Genomic DNA, 14,471 nt, shown 5'->3' with positions numbered 1-14,471 from the left:
TAGTTATCCCTCATGTTTGCCTAATACTGGTCAGGGGATAAAGTCCCAGTCTGAGCTGTGTCCATAGAAAGACAATCATTCAGGCAGAAATAATGAGGGAAAAAAACCCTTCATTATAGATCTGACCTCTCATGTACTTAGGAAGCTAATTGCAATCAATGACTTCAGCTACACACAATTTACTACAACATGTCATGAAGCAAGTAAATCTGATCCCTGGCCATTACTCTTCACACACCACTTTAAGTGGTAGTATCACATTCTCCACAGGTTAGACCTCTGTGATTTCATATGGAATTACATTTGAAGTTACAGAAAGGGCATTTACTGCCAGCAAAACTTCCAACAAGCTACCAAGGAGCAGTTTCTGCAGAATGCAATGCAAAATGAGATTTCTCTTGCAGTAATGAAAAGAGATAAGGAGAAATGCACCAGGACTGGGTGTTGTTTGTTTATTTTTGGTTTGTTTAGTATTTTTGCAGAGATACACAGTTCTGAGAAGCAGGGGTCATATCCTGCCCCTATATTTGTGAAAACCTGAATGGCTGAACACATTATGAAGGTTGTGTTTAGTTGGACACTAAGCAAGGGATATTCAGTAGGATTTTGGGTGTTGGGGTTTTTTTTTTCCATAGGTTTTCCGCAGAATATATTATTTTGCTTAAAGTTCCTAATAAAATCACTGAAACAGGCATGCATAAGAAAATGCAGCTGGGCAATGCTGTATCTACAATTTGGCTTTGTTCACATTGCACCACTACATGTACATCCCAGCCTTACAGAAACAAGGAACAGGTTAGTCCAGTACAACCTGGACCTATGAAATTCTCATAACAAAACCATTAACTCTGCCATAATATCCAAGCAAAAAATTTATTTGTGGTCCAAAGCTTGTGTCAGACATAAGGGTGCTACAGTTTTAACAGCAAACAAGAACAAATAAAAAAGAATAGGCACAAACCTGCCTGGGTTAAAAGTAATCTCTTTAGAGATGGGAATGAGACAGGCTGAGTTGGATTATGGTAAATTGTTCAGTTTCAAGGATCTTTGTTCAAGAACAAAGAGCACCAGCCATATGTAGAGAGTAGTATTAGACTTCAAGACAAGACATTCTGATCTTATAGTGCAGTTACAGAGTAGGGTGGGGTTTTTTTCTATTTAAATAAGAGGATTGCAATGAAGTGATTAAAATAATCCCAAGAGAAACCTTGGCCTGCTGATGTTGATTGTTGACCTCAGGGAGCAAGAACGCGACCCTCAATCCAGGCATGGTGACTCTGACAGTCAAGAAAGCAACCCTCAGTCCAGGCATGGTAACTCAACAAAACCTTTTCCTGCACCGGGAAAGAGAAGAACCAGAAAACCACATCTTTGCTGCCCGCCCTCCCCTCTCTCTCGGGCAGCTTTGGCTCCTCCGTGCCGCCACACAGATGTTTCAGCCCACCCCAGAGGGTTCGATCAACCCGCAGGAGGCCTTTCCCGGGTGGGAGATCGGAGGGTGATTTGGGGGGGCTCTCCCCAGGCGAGGGGGTCGAGGGTGGTTTGGGGGCTCCCTCAGGTGAGGGGTCGGGGGGTGGTTTGGGGGGCTCCCCCAGGTGAGGGGGTCGAGGGTGGTTTTGGGGGCTCCCCCAGGTGAGGGGTCGGGGGTGGTCTGGGGGCTCCCCTCGGCCGGGACCCCACCGAGGAGCCCGTGGGCCCCTCCCTGCCCTTGCCGCTGTCCGCGCCCGTGGTGCTGAACCCGCGGAGCCCGGCCCAGGCCGTCTCGTTTCCTCCGGGACGAGCTGCGGGATTAAGGCTGCAGTAATCGGGGCCGGATTAACTCCCTGGAAACCGGCAGCAATCTGAGCAGCTGCAAATGTCCCCCAAATCAGGATATGGGGCGGGGTGATGAAGTGGAGGCGGGGGGGGAAGAAGAGGGGGAAAGACATCAACCGCCAGATGCTACGCCGTGATTAATGGGAGGGAAAATAAATAATCAAGTATCTCATCCGCTGCTTTTGGGAAGGGCTGGGCTGTCTGGGATCCGGCAGCCCCTCCTCTTCCTTCTCCCTCCTCCTCTTCCTCTCCCTCGCTCCCGGCCAGCCGCCTTTTCTCGGAGGGGCGAGACGCGCGCAGAGCCCACAGGCCCCTCTGGCCGCAAGCGATGGGCGACATCCCCGGCCTCGTGAAAATCAGCGTCTCCCTCAAAATCCAGCCCAACGACGGCGCCGTGTATTTCAAGGTGGACGGGCAGCGCTTCGGTCAGAACCGCACCATCAAGCTGCTGACCGGGGCCAAGTACAAGATCGAGGTGTCCCTCCGACCCGGCACCGTCCAGGCCACGTAAGTGCGGCCGTCCTCCTCAGGGCGGCTCCCCCGGCCCTCCTCTCCCTCCTTGCTGCTTTATTTTTAGACGTTTAATGTTTTTTCCTGGCAGGCTGTCAGCGCGGGGTTCCCGTGATTTCTCCCTCCCCGCCCTTTTACTTGGGTGGCCCCGTTTCTGGCTCCCTCGCCAGCTGTTCCCTGTGCTCCGCCTGGCTGGCCTGAGGGCGGCCACCTTTGGGAATCGCTGCCTTCCCTCTCCCTCCCCACCTTCTCCCGGAGATTTTTCAAGCCCAGCTCCTTTTCTCCTTCCTTCCCCGCGGCTTTCGCTGGAGGAAGAAGCCCCTCCTACACAATGCCCAAGCCTCGCTGCGGCGTGGCAAAGCAGAGACAGGGACCAGATGGGGAACCAGCTCTGGGTGGAGGGGCGGCCCCGCCGAAGAGATTCGACTAACCTCTCCCGATCCATTCGAAATCAGATCCCGCCTGCCACTCCTTTCTACTCCTTCCCTGGGTGACTGCAGAGCCCTGGCATATTTCAGGAGCCCCAATGAGTCAGCAGCACATGCAGGTCTGCTAAAATGCCTGAAGCTTTTTCCCAGTACAGAGGCTACCAAACTGCAAACCCACGTGCTGGCTTCAAACTGCCAAGGAAAGGGGAATTCAGGGCTGTGAAAGGCTGGATCCTGTCTTTTTGTAGGACCATGGGCATCGGCGGTGTTAATGTCCCACTGGAAGAAAAATCCCGTGATGCACAAGTGGCCTCTTACACAGGGATCTATGATACCGAGGGGGTGCCCCATACCAAAAGTGGGGAGAGACAGCCCATCCAAGTCAACATGCAGGTATGTGGTTCTCCAAACCTGGCATGAGAGGATGAGGGAGGGCAGCAGGGGGTTGACTCCCAGAGAGAGGGTGGTGAAATGTTCCAGGGCAAAGTCTGGTTGCAGCTGCTGCCTTGCTCTTTGCTTTGTGTCACTAAGGTTGCTGGCCAGAACATAGCTGGAAAAGACAAATCCTGCTGCCTTCTCTCCCAAGAAAACAGCAAGGGCCAGGAGGAAGTATAAGGTTTTCTAGAGACCTGCAAAACCCTTTCGTGTGCTGCAGCAGAAAGAATTGTGTGCTGAACATCCCACCCCTTCTATAGGACATACTATACATATCAGGTAGCTCCCACTGAGGTTCTTGGCTAGAGGTCCAATCCCTTGGCATACAGGGACCCTCTTTTGCCTGGCAGCACCATGTTTTTTGGCACAGAGCATGTCCCAAGCACAAGGGGTGACTGCTCTCCCCTTCAATCTGTCACCTTCAGCATGCCTGAGGACTTGCTAGAGACTAGAACCATGCAGAAGAACACCCAAGGCTGTCTTCTCTCTTTTCCCATATGTTTCCATTATCTGCACCCACAAATCTAAATTCATATTTAAGTGGCTCCTCACCCCAATCTTAAAGAGACACTCCATGGCCCCACAGTGAGATGACAAAAGCTCCAGCCCACAAGGCAGCGGAGCTAACAGAAAACATGAAGACAGGCAGATTTCCACAGCACTCTTTGGGTGGTATGCTCAGTTTTGGCAGTGTTTTTTCTTCTCCTGATTATAGCTGTGAGGGATTCCTGCTGTTTATTCTATGTCTTCTCTACCAAAAAAAGGAATCAAGGCAGTAAGCCATCTTCACCTGAAGCTCTCTCAAGAGTCTGTTCCAGCTTAAACAAGCCCACCAAATTTCAGAATTTTATGACGTTTGCTTACTGCACAGAAGATTTCATATTGCTCTTCAGTATTTCTTTTCTGAAATCATAGTTCAGGATGGTAATCCTCTTCTGAATAAGAACTGTAACATCTCCATTTGGTGTTTCTAATAATTACAATGTGCCTAACTTAATTTTGGAGATTAACATCACATTACTATTTCATAATAGTAGGTTATTAAGACTAATATGTTAATCACTTTTATATACAGCCACCACCCAGGAAAACCAAACATAGTATTATTTCACAAAAAGCTGAACATAGCTGCTGGATGCTACTGTTGATCATTGTAGTTATATTTCACCTTGCACCAGGAGGAGAAAGGACAGCATTCCCAAAAAAACATCTGCTTTGACTCAGGCATCCCTGTTTTGCTGGTTACCTTTACCCTTAAGTGCAGCACTGATGTGAACTCTGAAAATCTAGAAATTTAACTTTTCCTTTGGAGAAAACCAAGTCAAATCACAGATAAAATGTAAGGAGGTTCTGACTTTCAGTGACAAGCTCTGACATGGTTTGTTGCAGCATCAGAATGAGAAGCCACAATATTTGCCCAAAGAGCTGCTCTTACAGATCAGATCCTGGGATATTAACCATGAAGCTAATAGGATTTTCAAGCATTAAGCAAGTCCTTAATTCCTTTTAGGAACTGATCTTGATAGATAGGTTCATCAGTACAGACTTAGATACCCACAAATGATACTTTTAAATATTAAATATAGACAACTCAACAGGGATTTATATGTTTAACTGATCATTTAGTGCTTAGCTAAGTGGAGCTGTAATAGATTTAGGGAACAAGCCTCAGATACCTCAGTCTGAAAACTGCTTTGGATACCTACTTCCTGAACCTTCAAAACTGAGCTTATTGCAGACAGCTTTAGATTTTCCTATTTCCCTCAACTATGAGGAACTTCTGCCTCCACTTCCTTTTCTAAGACAGAATCCTGATGCATCCTATGGTGATAAGGACACTATTTTAAGCATAAAAACTGAATTCACATTAGAAATAGATTGTGAGATCAGTCCTGCAGTCAAAAACAAGTCTGATATTGCCAATCTAGTGTCTGAATAACTTAAGGTCCATTAAGATCCATAAGAACTTCTTTCCTATCTGCTTTGAAACTTTTAACAAATAATTCTTTGTGTTGCTGCTTTAACTGGCTAGTAGACATCTGACCCATGACAGCCATAGTTTATACATGTTGAATAGCAATCCTGTTTCTGAATTCCAGAATCTGATTATATGTTTCTTTTACCTGATTGGTCAATCATGCAGACTATCCAGAAACTGCTAAACTGTCTAGCAAATGGTGTAAACTAAGTTAGAAGCCTGCCTTTGGGCCTCATTTTATTCTTGATCAGACTAGTCTAAGATTGAATAAAGACGCTAGAAGTGTATTAACAGTAATAACTATAAAATCATCTCAGCATGCAAATGTAGAGGGAGTGATTAATTAACTATTTACTCCTACAGCACCAGATGACAGAGAAGAGCAGACAGGGAAATATACTTAATATGAAGCCTGACCTGCAAAGGGCAGGGCTATTCTTCCTCCCTGGGGATGCCCATATATAAGCTCAGTGGAGTAGCCAGGATTCAACTGTAGGAGCCATGGGAATTCAGGGGAGCTCTAAGGATGCAGAATGTTCATTATGCCACATAGCTTCTGCATGTGTTAAGTACTGGGCTGAGGGAGGCACATGGTAGTAGAAAAGCTCTGCAATTAATTTTTTCCTTCTCCTGGAAACCCTGAGCAGTCAAACTACTCAGGGTAGCTCAGCAAACTGGGTCATTAAGGAAAATTAAATTTGCTTTCTTTATCTATCTTTTTGAAATTCAGATCCTTCATACATTAATGAAATGAAATTATGCACTTGTGTCATATCACCTTCTAAAAATGTTACTAGAAATGCCTTTTCTTCCTTAGTTTCCACAGTGAGGGTGCCTGATTCTTCTCTCTGACAAGTTTTGTGGACTGTGCACAGAAATATCCAATGTGCTTAACCTTTACTGTCTTGCATTATGAATGTAACAGGACTACTATCAAAGATGATTGATTTAAAAAAAGTCCTTAATTAAGGTTTTAGTTGCTGGGAGAGATAAAATAGCCTGTACATCTGATTCTTTCTTAGTCAAAGGAAGTGGCAGAAATGTTTCTGTTACTTCTTCAAGGTAACACTTGTAACTGGAGCCGAATAAAAGCCCTCCGCTTACAGCACACAGCAACTTCTGCTATTGTCGAGGCTAAATTTAACTTACCAGGGTGGGCAGAGGGAAGGTTTAAAGTAATGGCTGTTACACAGAAGCACCTTACAAACCACATTTTTAATTTCAAAAAAACAATGACAAATGTGTCCTTCTGAAAAATCTGCATACAGAAGACTCTGCTTGTAAATCGGTAACAATTTCTCTGTAAAAGGGCTTTCCTACTGACTTTGCAAGTGTGATTATAGCAGGCAGATGATCAAAGATCAGCTCCCAGGCACATGATAGGAATGGAAAACAGTCAAATGAAGAAGCTGTCATTAAAGTGAGTGATGGAAATACTGAAAGGGAAAAAATACTGAAGAATGGTGCCATTCAGTAGCACTTAATTCACTATCTAGTATCTTCTAACAACATAACACAATCAACAAGCCATACTGGCTTAAGGCCAATGGCAATACATACAGGCTTCACACCCACACTTGAGATTCTCTGCAATGTCTCAAGGCATAGGAACCCCAATTTTCCATTACCATTAAAACTGAAATCAATTTATGCTTGAAATCTTCACTGAGGTTTTTGTGATGTTGTACAGGTATCTAGGAGTGACTTAAAGAAAAAAAGAACAGCAAACAACTTCATTTTACAGAACTTTTTTATTATAGCCATAGAACTTTTGTTGTAGCCACAGTCTCATTCACTTCAAAGCGGCATGCACAGAAAATTTAAAGTCAATTCTCACTTCTTCACTGTATTAGACACTTATCTGCTTAACAGGCTGATTATATTTTATTTGCTCCTATTACTCAGCTGCAACTATCACAGTCCAAATAACAGTTGCAGATATACACACAGAAATTCTCTTGCTCAAGTCTCATTTAAAATGTGCAATAGAATCCCAGGAAAGTAGTAAGTGGTGTGCAAGAGCAGCACATCTCAGTCAATACACTACAAATACAAGACTCCAAAATGCAGATACATTAAAAATTTCAGACTGAGGAAAAGAAGAATCTTCCCAATCCCAACTGCAGTCTCTAGGTATGGTATAAAGGTAAAGTGATGGTCTGTTTCACTGCAGATCACTGGTACATGACCTACAGTATATACAAGCTGTGTCATCTTACGAAAGATTATGATTTTGATTCTTGTTGTTAGTAACATTTATCCATGTGGCAACTTGAATATTTTTACTCCCTTCCCTATCCCAGATGTGAGTGCAAGAGGACAGTACATGCAGGATCTGATCCTTCATGTATTATGTATGGCTAAACATAAAAGACTTTCTGATTGCTAGAGCAGGTTTTACAGGTCTTCGATTTATTGATCTGAGGAACAATGATCCTTATACCAGATGTTTTATGTTCTGCAGCTTCATAAGTGTTATTTCTCAGGATGAGAGAGAAACCAACAAAATAATCAGCTCACTAACACTGGTATTCCCTCTTCCTCACAGTTTAATGACATTGGAGTTTTTGAGACAGTCTGGCAAGTCAAATTCTACAACTACCACAAACGGGATCATTGCCAGTGGGGAAACAGCTTTGGCAGTATTGAGTACGAATGCAAACCAAATGAAACACGCAGTCTCATGTGGATCAATAAAGAGACCTTCCACTGAAGAGATGGGAAACCAATACTGCTGGACAATCTCCCTAAAAAAAAATCTACCTTTTTAAACCAGCAAGAAGCCTTAATAAAGGCATACTGTAACACTGCTTTGTCCATGAGGTACCAGCAACTACATTGTATATACAGGTGGTGCCACTAAAATATTTGCCTATTACTGTATTTTAAGTTTACCATGGCACCTGCAACATTCTTTATCTGTCGCCCTGAGAATCCTGAAAGGTTCATGGTAAAGGATTATCTGATAGTTTGGTAGGATGTCATATCATAATACTGTTGTAAGTATTTGGATTATTCTGACTAGATGTAACAACTTTTGTGAAGTGTTTTGCTTCATTGCTTAGAATTTGGATTAACATCACATTGGTGATTTCTGTATTTACATTTGTGTTTGCTCCAAAATCGGTGTGTTCCTTCAAGCATTTTGTTGTACTGTCTTCCCAGTGGACACCAAAAATTAAAAATATGGTTACTTGTAGGTTTAGCTAAATGGCAGCTAATGCACTGTTCGTATTATGCTTTCATACCAAGGGATTTGGGAACTCATTCTCCCTTTTGTTAAGTGCTGTAAGATATTCTGTGAAGTTTGCTAATTTACCAAATCTCCTAAAGAGGATTATTTTTTGTTACGTTTTCCAGTCTTTGAAATAGCATTAGGAAATGGTGTAAAACATGATGAAGGAAGAGCAGTAAGTCCATTGTGTTATCCAAGACATCTAACAACATGGCTATGACCTATCTTAAGATCATATAGTATCCTTGAGAGATACAGCAGCCATACCTAATTTATTTCCTAGAGTAAGAGTTCTGATATCAAACTCCATTCTTATTTTAATTGCACATTGATGAGATCAGTTAAATCTTACAAATTGACATTTATAAGCCTGACCACTGTATTCATTGACAAGATTTCTGACCAACAAGCACTCAGTAGTGTGAAGGTGCAGATCCCAGGGCATGTTTATACATGCACTGCAGTCTTTCAAATAAAGATAAGCATGCAAGCATTTGCATAGTTATAACTAAAGGTGCTTCATAAACACTAGATCAGTGTTTAACACAAACAGACAACACAAAACAGATGTATCTTTAATTTCTGTAAAGACAGGGAAGGAAGGAAACAACTACACTTGTCCTGTCCCCAGCTTGGGTTGAAGTAAGCTGTCAGTTCCTGCATATCTGTTATTCCCTTTGTGAATAATTTGTAAATTGTATATGTAAATGGTAAACATGACTTTTGATCTTTGTAATAAAGGACCTAAACAATTTCTTCTCTACTATGGCCATCTAAATGAGCTGAAAACATTGTATATAAAAAAGCAGTGGTTTTAGAGAATCAGACAGTAGGTTGTAGGCAGCCAGTGCTTTCTGAGAATGCAGTCCAAAGTACCTTCTGTTCTTCACCCAAAGCTACTGTTTCTAGGAAACACAGATCCAGTGTGCCAAAATGCAGATGGTTAATGTGATAACACTCAGAAGAGCTTATTAATATGCAGTTAGTTCCAGTAATACAGTGTGAAAAGTAAAGACTTAGGACAGAATTGAATTAGCAAACAAATATTTTCTTCCACTGAGTTATTAATCAAAAGGCTTTACTAGTTTTCTAGCTTTACTAGATTTCTACTGCCAAAAGAACTGACAGTGGCACTGATGTAATCCAGCTGTGTAAGGGTGAGCTAGTCAGCTGCATCTCCATTCTAAGGCAATATTATATGGGCAAATTTTACTGAAATGAAAATCTAGAAATAATCTTCTCCATTAACTTCTTTCCTAGACTTTTCTTAGCAAGAATTCTTCAAAATGAAAAAAACTGACCAAATTGAAATCTGCACTTCAGGCAGAAGTACTACTGCCAGCATTTTAGCAGAAGTTTCCAGATAACATGCTTTAATTATTCTAGACTTCCAGCTGTGAATCAGTTCTGTCTCTACCTTGCTAGAAAAGTGATTTTATTCTCCCATAATTTGCATACTTTGGTTCATTTTGTTTCTACATATGAACACATATGTACACTGGCACACAATACATGTGACACATAAATTCACAGACTTCTGTCCTAGTAAAAAACATGTAAGATCCACAGTGTCCTAGCTCTCCAGCATTTAAAAAATGCTGCAATGAATAAATCCAGCCAATCCTGGCACAGGAGGATTGTTATTCTCAGCCAGCTGGAAGTATACTCTTCCTAAGGCAAATTCTCATGCCCACATTAATGCCAAATAGGGCATCTTTTCACTTACAACCTAGCAGGTCCTGTAGCAATTCAGTTGAGATGAAGAAATGCTGAAGAAAAGGATGCTGAAGAAAAAGGCTGCAGATGGAGCGAGTTGCTTTTAAAAGAAAGGAGAGATCAGCAAGAGCAACTGTTGCACAGGTCCCATATTCAAAGACTGAACATTTCTGCAGAGGATTGCAGCACCCCTTTCATAGACAGCAGCAGGAATAGAAAGGATGAGAATTGGTTAATCACTTCTCTGGGGAAGGTGTAAATGGCATTTATCAGCTCTTATATCCTCCCCTGGGTGAGGTTTAAGCATACAGAAATGTGATTTGCATTATTCTTAAATAGAAGATTATTCATGTGATGTTGTTTGAGTATCCATACTACCAACTCTGATACTCCACACATGTAAAGCAAAATAGTCCCATCAACTTCCTCTTGTTCATCAAGTGCTTTGCTAACAAAATAAACTTTTGCTCCTAGTAAAGGAGACCCAAGACTTCAGCTGTTTCCTGAAAGTAATGTTTTTCATTGCTTTCATCCAGGACAACTCTGTTGAATATTCATAGAATTTGAGTCACTACAAAACTGCTGCTGTGACAGCTTGATGCATTATTCAGTCAGCAGCATTTAAATCTCCAGACAAGTTTGTTCTTTACACAGCTTTTTCTAATTAATATTTCCATTTTTATACAGAACTCAGTACTATAATTCAGGACACAGTACACTAGGATCAAATATATATGTCAGAAAATGCTGACAATGTGTCAATCCAGCTGAAACCAGAAAGCACTCATAGTTGGAGGTTTTATAAATAAGAGACTTCAAGATTTTTGTAATGAAATGTCCAGCTGTCATTCTCATAAGAAAAATGAAATGAACATTCCAAATATTTGTGTCACTTTTTCATCTATATTTAGAGGTAGCAGATAGCTCTTTGATCCTGCTGAGTAACAGGATTCAAAAGCAAGTCATTAGTCATGACTATTACAGTTGTGATCTTGCACATTATTATTATTATTATAGTATTAGATCATTAGATTTTGCACAACACTTTGTGTTTAGTGCAGCTACTACAGACTTTGGTATCTCCTACCATCTGACTGCGTATGAAACAGAAGTAATACACCTCAAGTTTCAACTTCCACATGGTAAAGAGGTTTTACTGGCTTCAGCTGAAGCTCTGTCCATTGGTTTGCAAATGCAGTGACCCTTACTGATTCCAGACTAGCAAAGAATCAGAGGACCTCATTTATATAATTCTTTGTATAAAAGATGTGAACAGAACTTCTGTACAATAAAGGTGTAAGTTTTGTAATACAAGGCTTTTGCATGCCAGGAGAGGTTCTTTTTCACTTGGTTAAGAGCACAGCCCTCACTTGCTATGTAAAATTTTAATGTATGTGCTGTGTGTTCCATTCTTCTAAAGCCTCATGCAAAGCTTTGATTAAATAAGGACGTGGTATGTTGTAAATGCTAACCTCTATCTGAGATCTGAAACAAATGCAATGACTTTCAAAATTCAAAGCAGTGAGCATCGCTTTAATAGCTATGTCAACCCTGATGCACAAAGCAGCAGAAAAACAAGTCCTTCAACATTCATGTTTTCCCTGAACTCTACAAAGCTCACAAGCAATGACTTGCAAAGTCCTCTTTGGTGTAGCAGATCCAGACCTTTGGCCAGGAGAGACACCCACTCCTGCCCATAGGCCTTCCCTGCTGCATGTTTGGCAGCTGTCACCAGCATTTCTTGGACTGCTTCCTTTTCATCCTCTCCCTGATAGCAAGATTTAAGGCTTCAAATCCCTATGAGCCTTGCCTTTCAGCTTTAGGAAGACAAGGTGGCATCGAGCTAGGGAGAGACAAACCAGTTCTCTCTGCATTGTTTCTCTGTGACTACTGTAAGGTTTTGTGAGTTATCCCACTGCAGTCATTGGAGTTTGTTACCTTTTGACACACAGTGAATTGCACTGTGAGCACATGGACAAACAGATCTCCTTTGGAGACATGGCTTAAAATCAGTGACAGACAGCCTCTCCATCAATTTTTATGCTAAAAAATATTAAATTTTAAGAAATAATTCATGGCAGCACATCTGCATTGACCAGGTGCAAGGTTCTGATATTCTGTTTGTCCTCACTCAGACAAACTTGAGTCTTGATGGTACAATCCATGTACGAGTGCTTTGCATGCTCTCTGTAACACCTTTGTTTCCCTCCCTCAGAGAAGAGGCACTCCTACTTCCTTTATTCCAATAGTGAGGAACAGCCTGGTATCCCATCTAGGATCTGCAGCCTTTGAACAATCCTGGGAGAAGAAATTGCAAACTATTACTGCATGATGATGAAGGCAAGAACTACAAGACTGTCCTGATGGTTAACTGAACCTTCTGCTCATTCTCAGCACAGTAAAGACAAGGTTGGGAGCCTGCTGTTACACGAGTGACTGTGACAACATTGTCAGTAAAATCCACATGAAACTACAGTATATGTGTTACAGTTCTCAGAAGTTTGAACTGAATCTTTATGAGTTTAATAACTTATAAAGAGGGCCTGCAAACAAGTGGCAGTAGTACAATATCACGACATACACTCTTTTCTGACTGTGATGGATGGCATTCTCCTGCTCACTAAGTTGCTATGCCAACAGATTCACCTCAGGCACTTCCCACATTTCAGACTTACTGGAGAGAACAAGCTGTGGCCAATTCTGTGCATAGAATATATAGTCTGAGTTGGTGCCTTTTTTTAATTTGCTGGGTGTTGGAGTTTTAAAATTAACTGTATAACTTTCACTTCTGGCTTCTGAGACATCTCTGGCTAAATACTATGCTACAGGTAAGCTGAGCAAATGTAGGAAACACCAGGATATGAAAACACAACTGCAGACATCTCTGTTCTGTATGGAAACTATATGACTACCCTCCAAAGATTTGAAAAGCATTAAAACAAACAAATGAAAAAGTATCATGCATCTACTCTGTTCAAGTCTGGCAGCATTTTGTGTATCAGGACAAGGTACTAGCCAGATAGAAATGTGCTGGTTACACAATGAATTAAATTCACAATGTTTACACTGAGCTTTGCTTACCTTAAGGGGGTAAGAGGTAGATGGTTAAGAAAACAAAAGTCCCAAATGCACTACTGCTACAAAGTTCCACCAAAACATACGGAGTAAACATGAGAGACAAATTTGCCCTAATATGCTAAAATGTGAATGAACTTCCCTTGCTTAAAACAGAACTGTAAGAATTTAGACCTAATCATTTTAATACAGATTAAGTATAACTTAAAGAAGTTGAGGAAACACTTCCAGGGAGGTTGTTGGCTATAAATACTGTGAAAAGATTTCCTCTACAGATCATTTACCCTATCTTAGAAAATATATTTATTTTTCTCCAGGAAGCAAGAACTAACATTTTGCACCTGGAAACAGGTACAGAATCAATTGTACAATGAACTTACAGAGCTGGAAATTTTTTTGAAGGGTTGGGTCTTTTTCTTTTAATAAAAGTAGCTATCAATTTTGACTTCTTTCTGCTTCAGCCCTGCAAATCCAGCAGCAGCCCTCAAACACAGCTAAGTAAGCAAAGAGGTAATGCTGCCATATACTTAGCTCTAGAACTGAGAGATAATCCAAACAGTACAAGAAAGGGAGATTATTTGCCACCTTGCATCTGCCTATAGCCTTTATTCTTGGAGAACCATGACTAGGACAGCTAAGTACACAATTTTTTCCTTATACTCCATTCTACAAATCCATGAGGAACCATGCCTTAATCAGAGACACCAGCTTCCATCCAGATATCTAAAGGGAAAACATTGGAGGGGCATGGGCCATAGCAACTGAGTACATCAGTACCCTGTGGAGCAGCTCTCCTCAAAACATTAGAGGAAATACTCCAAAGTAGAAGTTGGCACAGCTTAGCCAAGCCAAGCATGCTGCTCATGGTACTGAACAACATTCAAGCTAGTTTTATACTACTTAACAAAAAATTTCCATTGGGGAGAAAAAAGGGTGGAATCAGTTTTAGCCCACCTCCTTCTTGCCACCTCGGCCTTTATTAACATCTCATAGAAATGAAAAATTAAATGAGACAATAGTCTTTAGGATGCAGTGGAAAAAAGTAGGCTGGCTGTCAACTCAGACCAGCTCTGAGTTACCTGTTGTTTAGCCCCTTTAATGCAGAATTCCTGGAAGGAGGAAAAGGCTTTAATGCAATCTGCAAAAGATTATCCAAACCAGTGCTCTAAATTACTTCAAAAACATCAGAACATCTCTGAAATTGTTTCAACCATAGTCAACAGGTTATCAAACAAGACTTCATTTAAAATGAGCAAGTGCAAATTAGTAGTCATTCCGG

General features: G+C 41.5%; 1 protein-coding gene across 1 annotated transcript; it reads left to right on the top strand.

Annotated features, from left to right (window-relative positions):
• Positions 1–2,077: 2,077 nt before the first annotated feature.
• Positions 2,078–11,431, top strand: CNRIP1 (cannabinoid receptor interacting protein 1). Its single transcript, XM_059468928.1, has 3 exons — positions 2,078–2,322; positions 3,002–3,146; positions 7,715–11,431. The coding sequence occupies exons 1-3, from the start codon at positions 2,144–2,146 to the stop codon at positions 7,877–7,879; spliced, it is 489 nt and encodes a 162-aa protein (XP_059324911.1). The 5' UTR covers positions 2,078–2,143; the 3' UTR covers positions 7,880–11,431.
• The last annotated feature ends 3,040 nt before the right edge of the window (positions 11,432–14,471 follow it).

The sequence above is a fragment of the Ammospiza nelsoni genome, chromosome 3, assembly GCF_027579445.1.
Source record: "Ammospiza nelsoni isolate bAmmNel1 chromosome 3, bAmmNel1.pri, whole genome shotgun sequence".
Taxonomy (NCBI): domain Eukaryota; kingdom Metazoa; phylum Chordata; class Aves; order Passeriformes; family Passerellidae; genus Ammospiza; species Ammospiza nelsoni.
The sequence above is the reverse complement of the archived record's forward strand: the minus strand, read 5'-3'. Positions and strand labels throughout refer to the sequence as shown.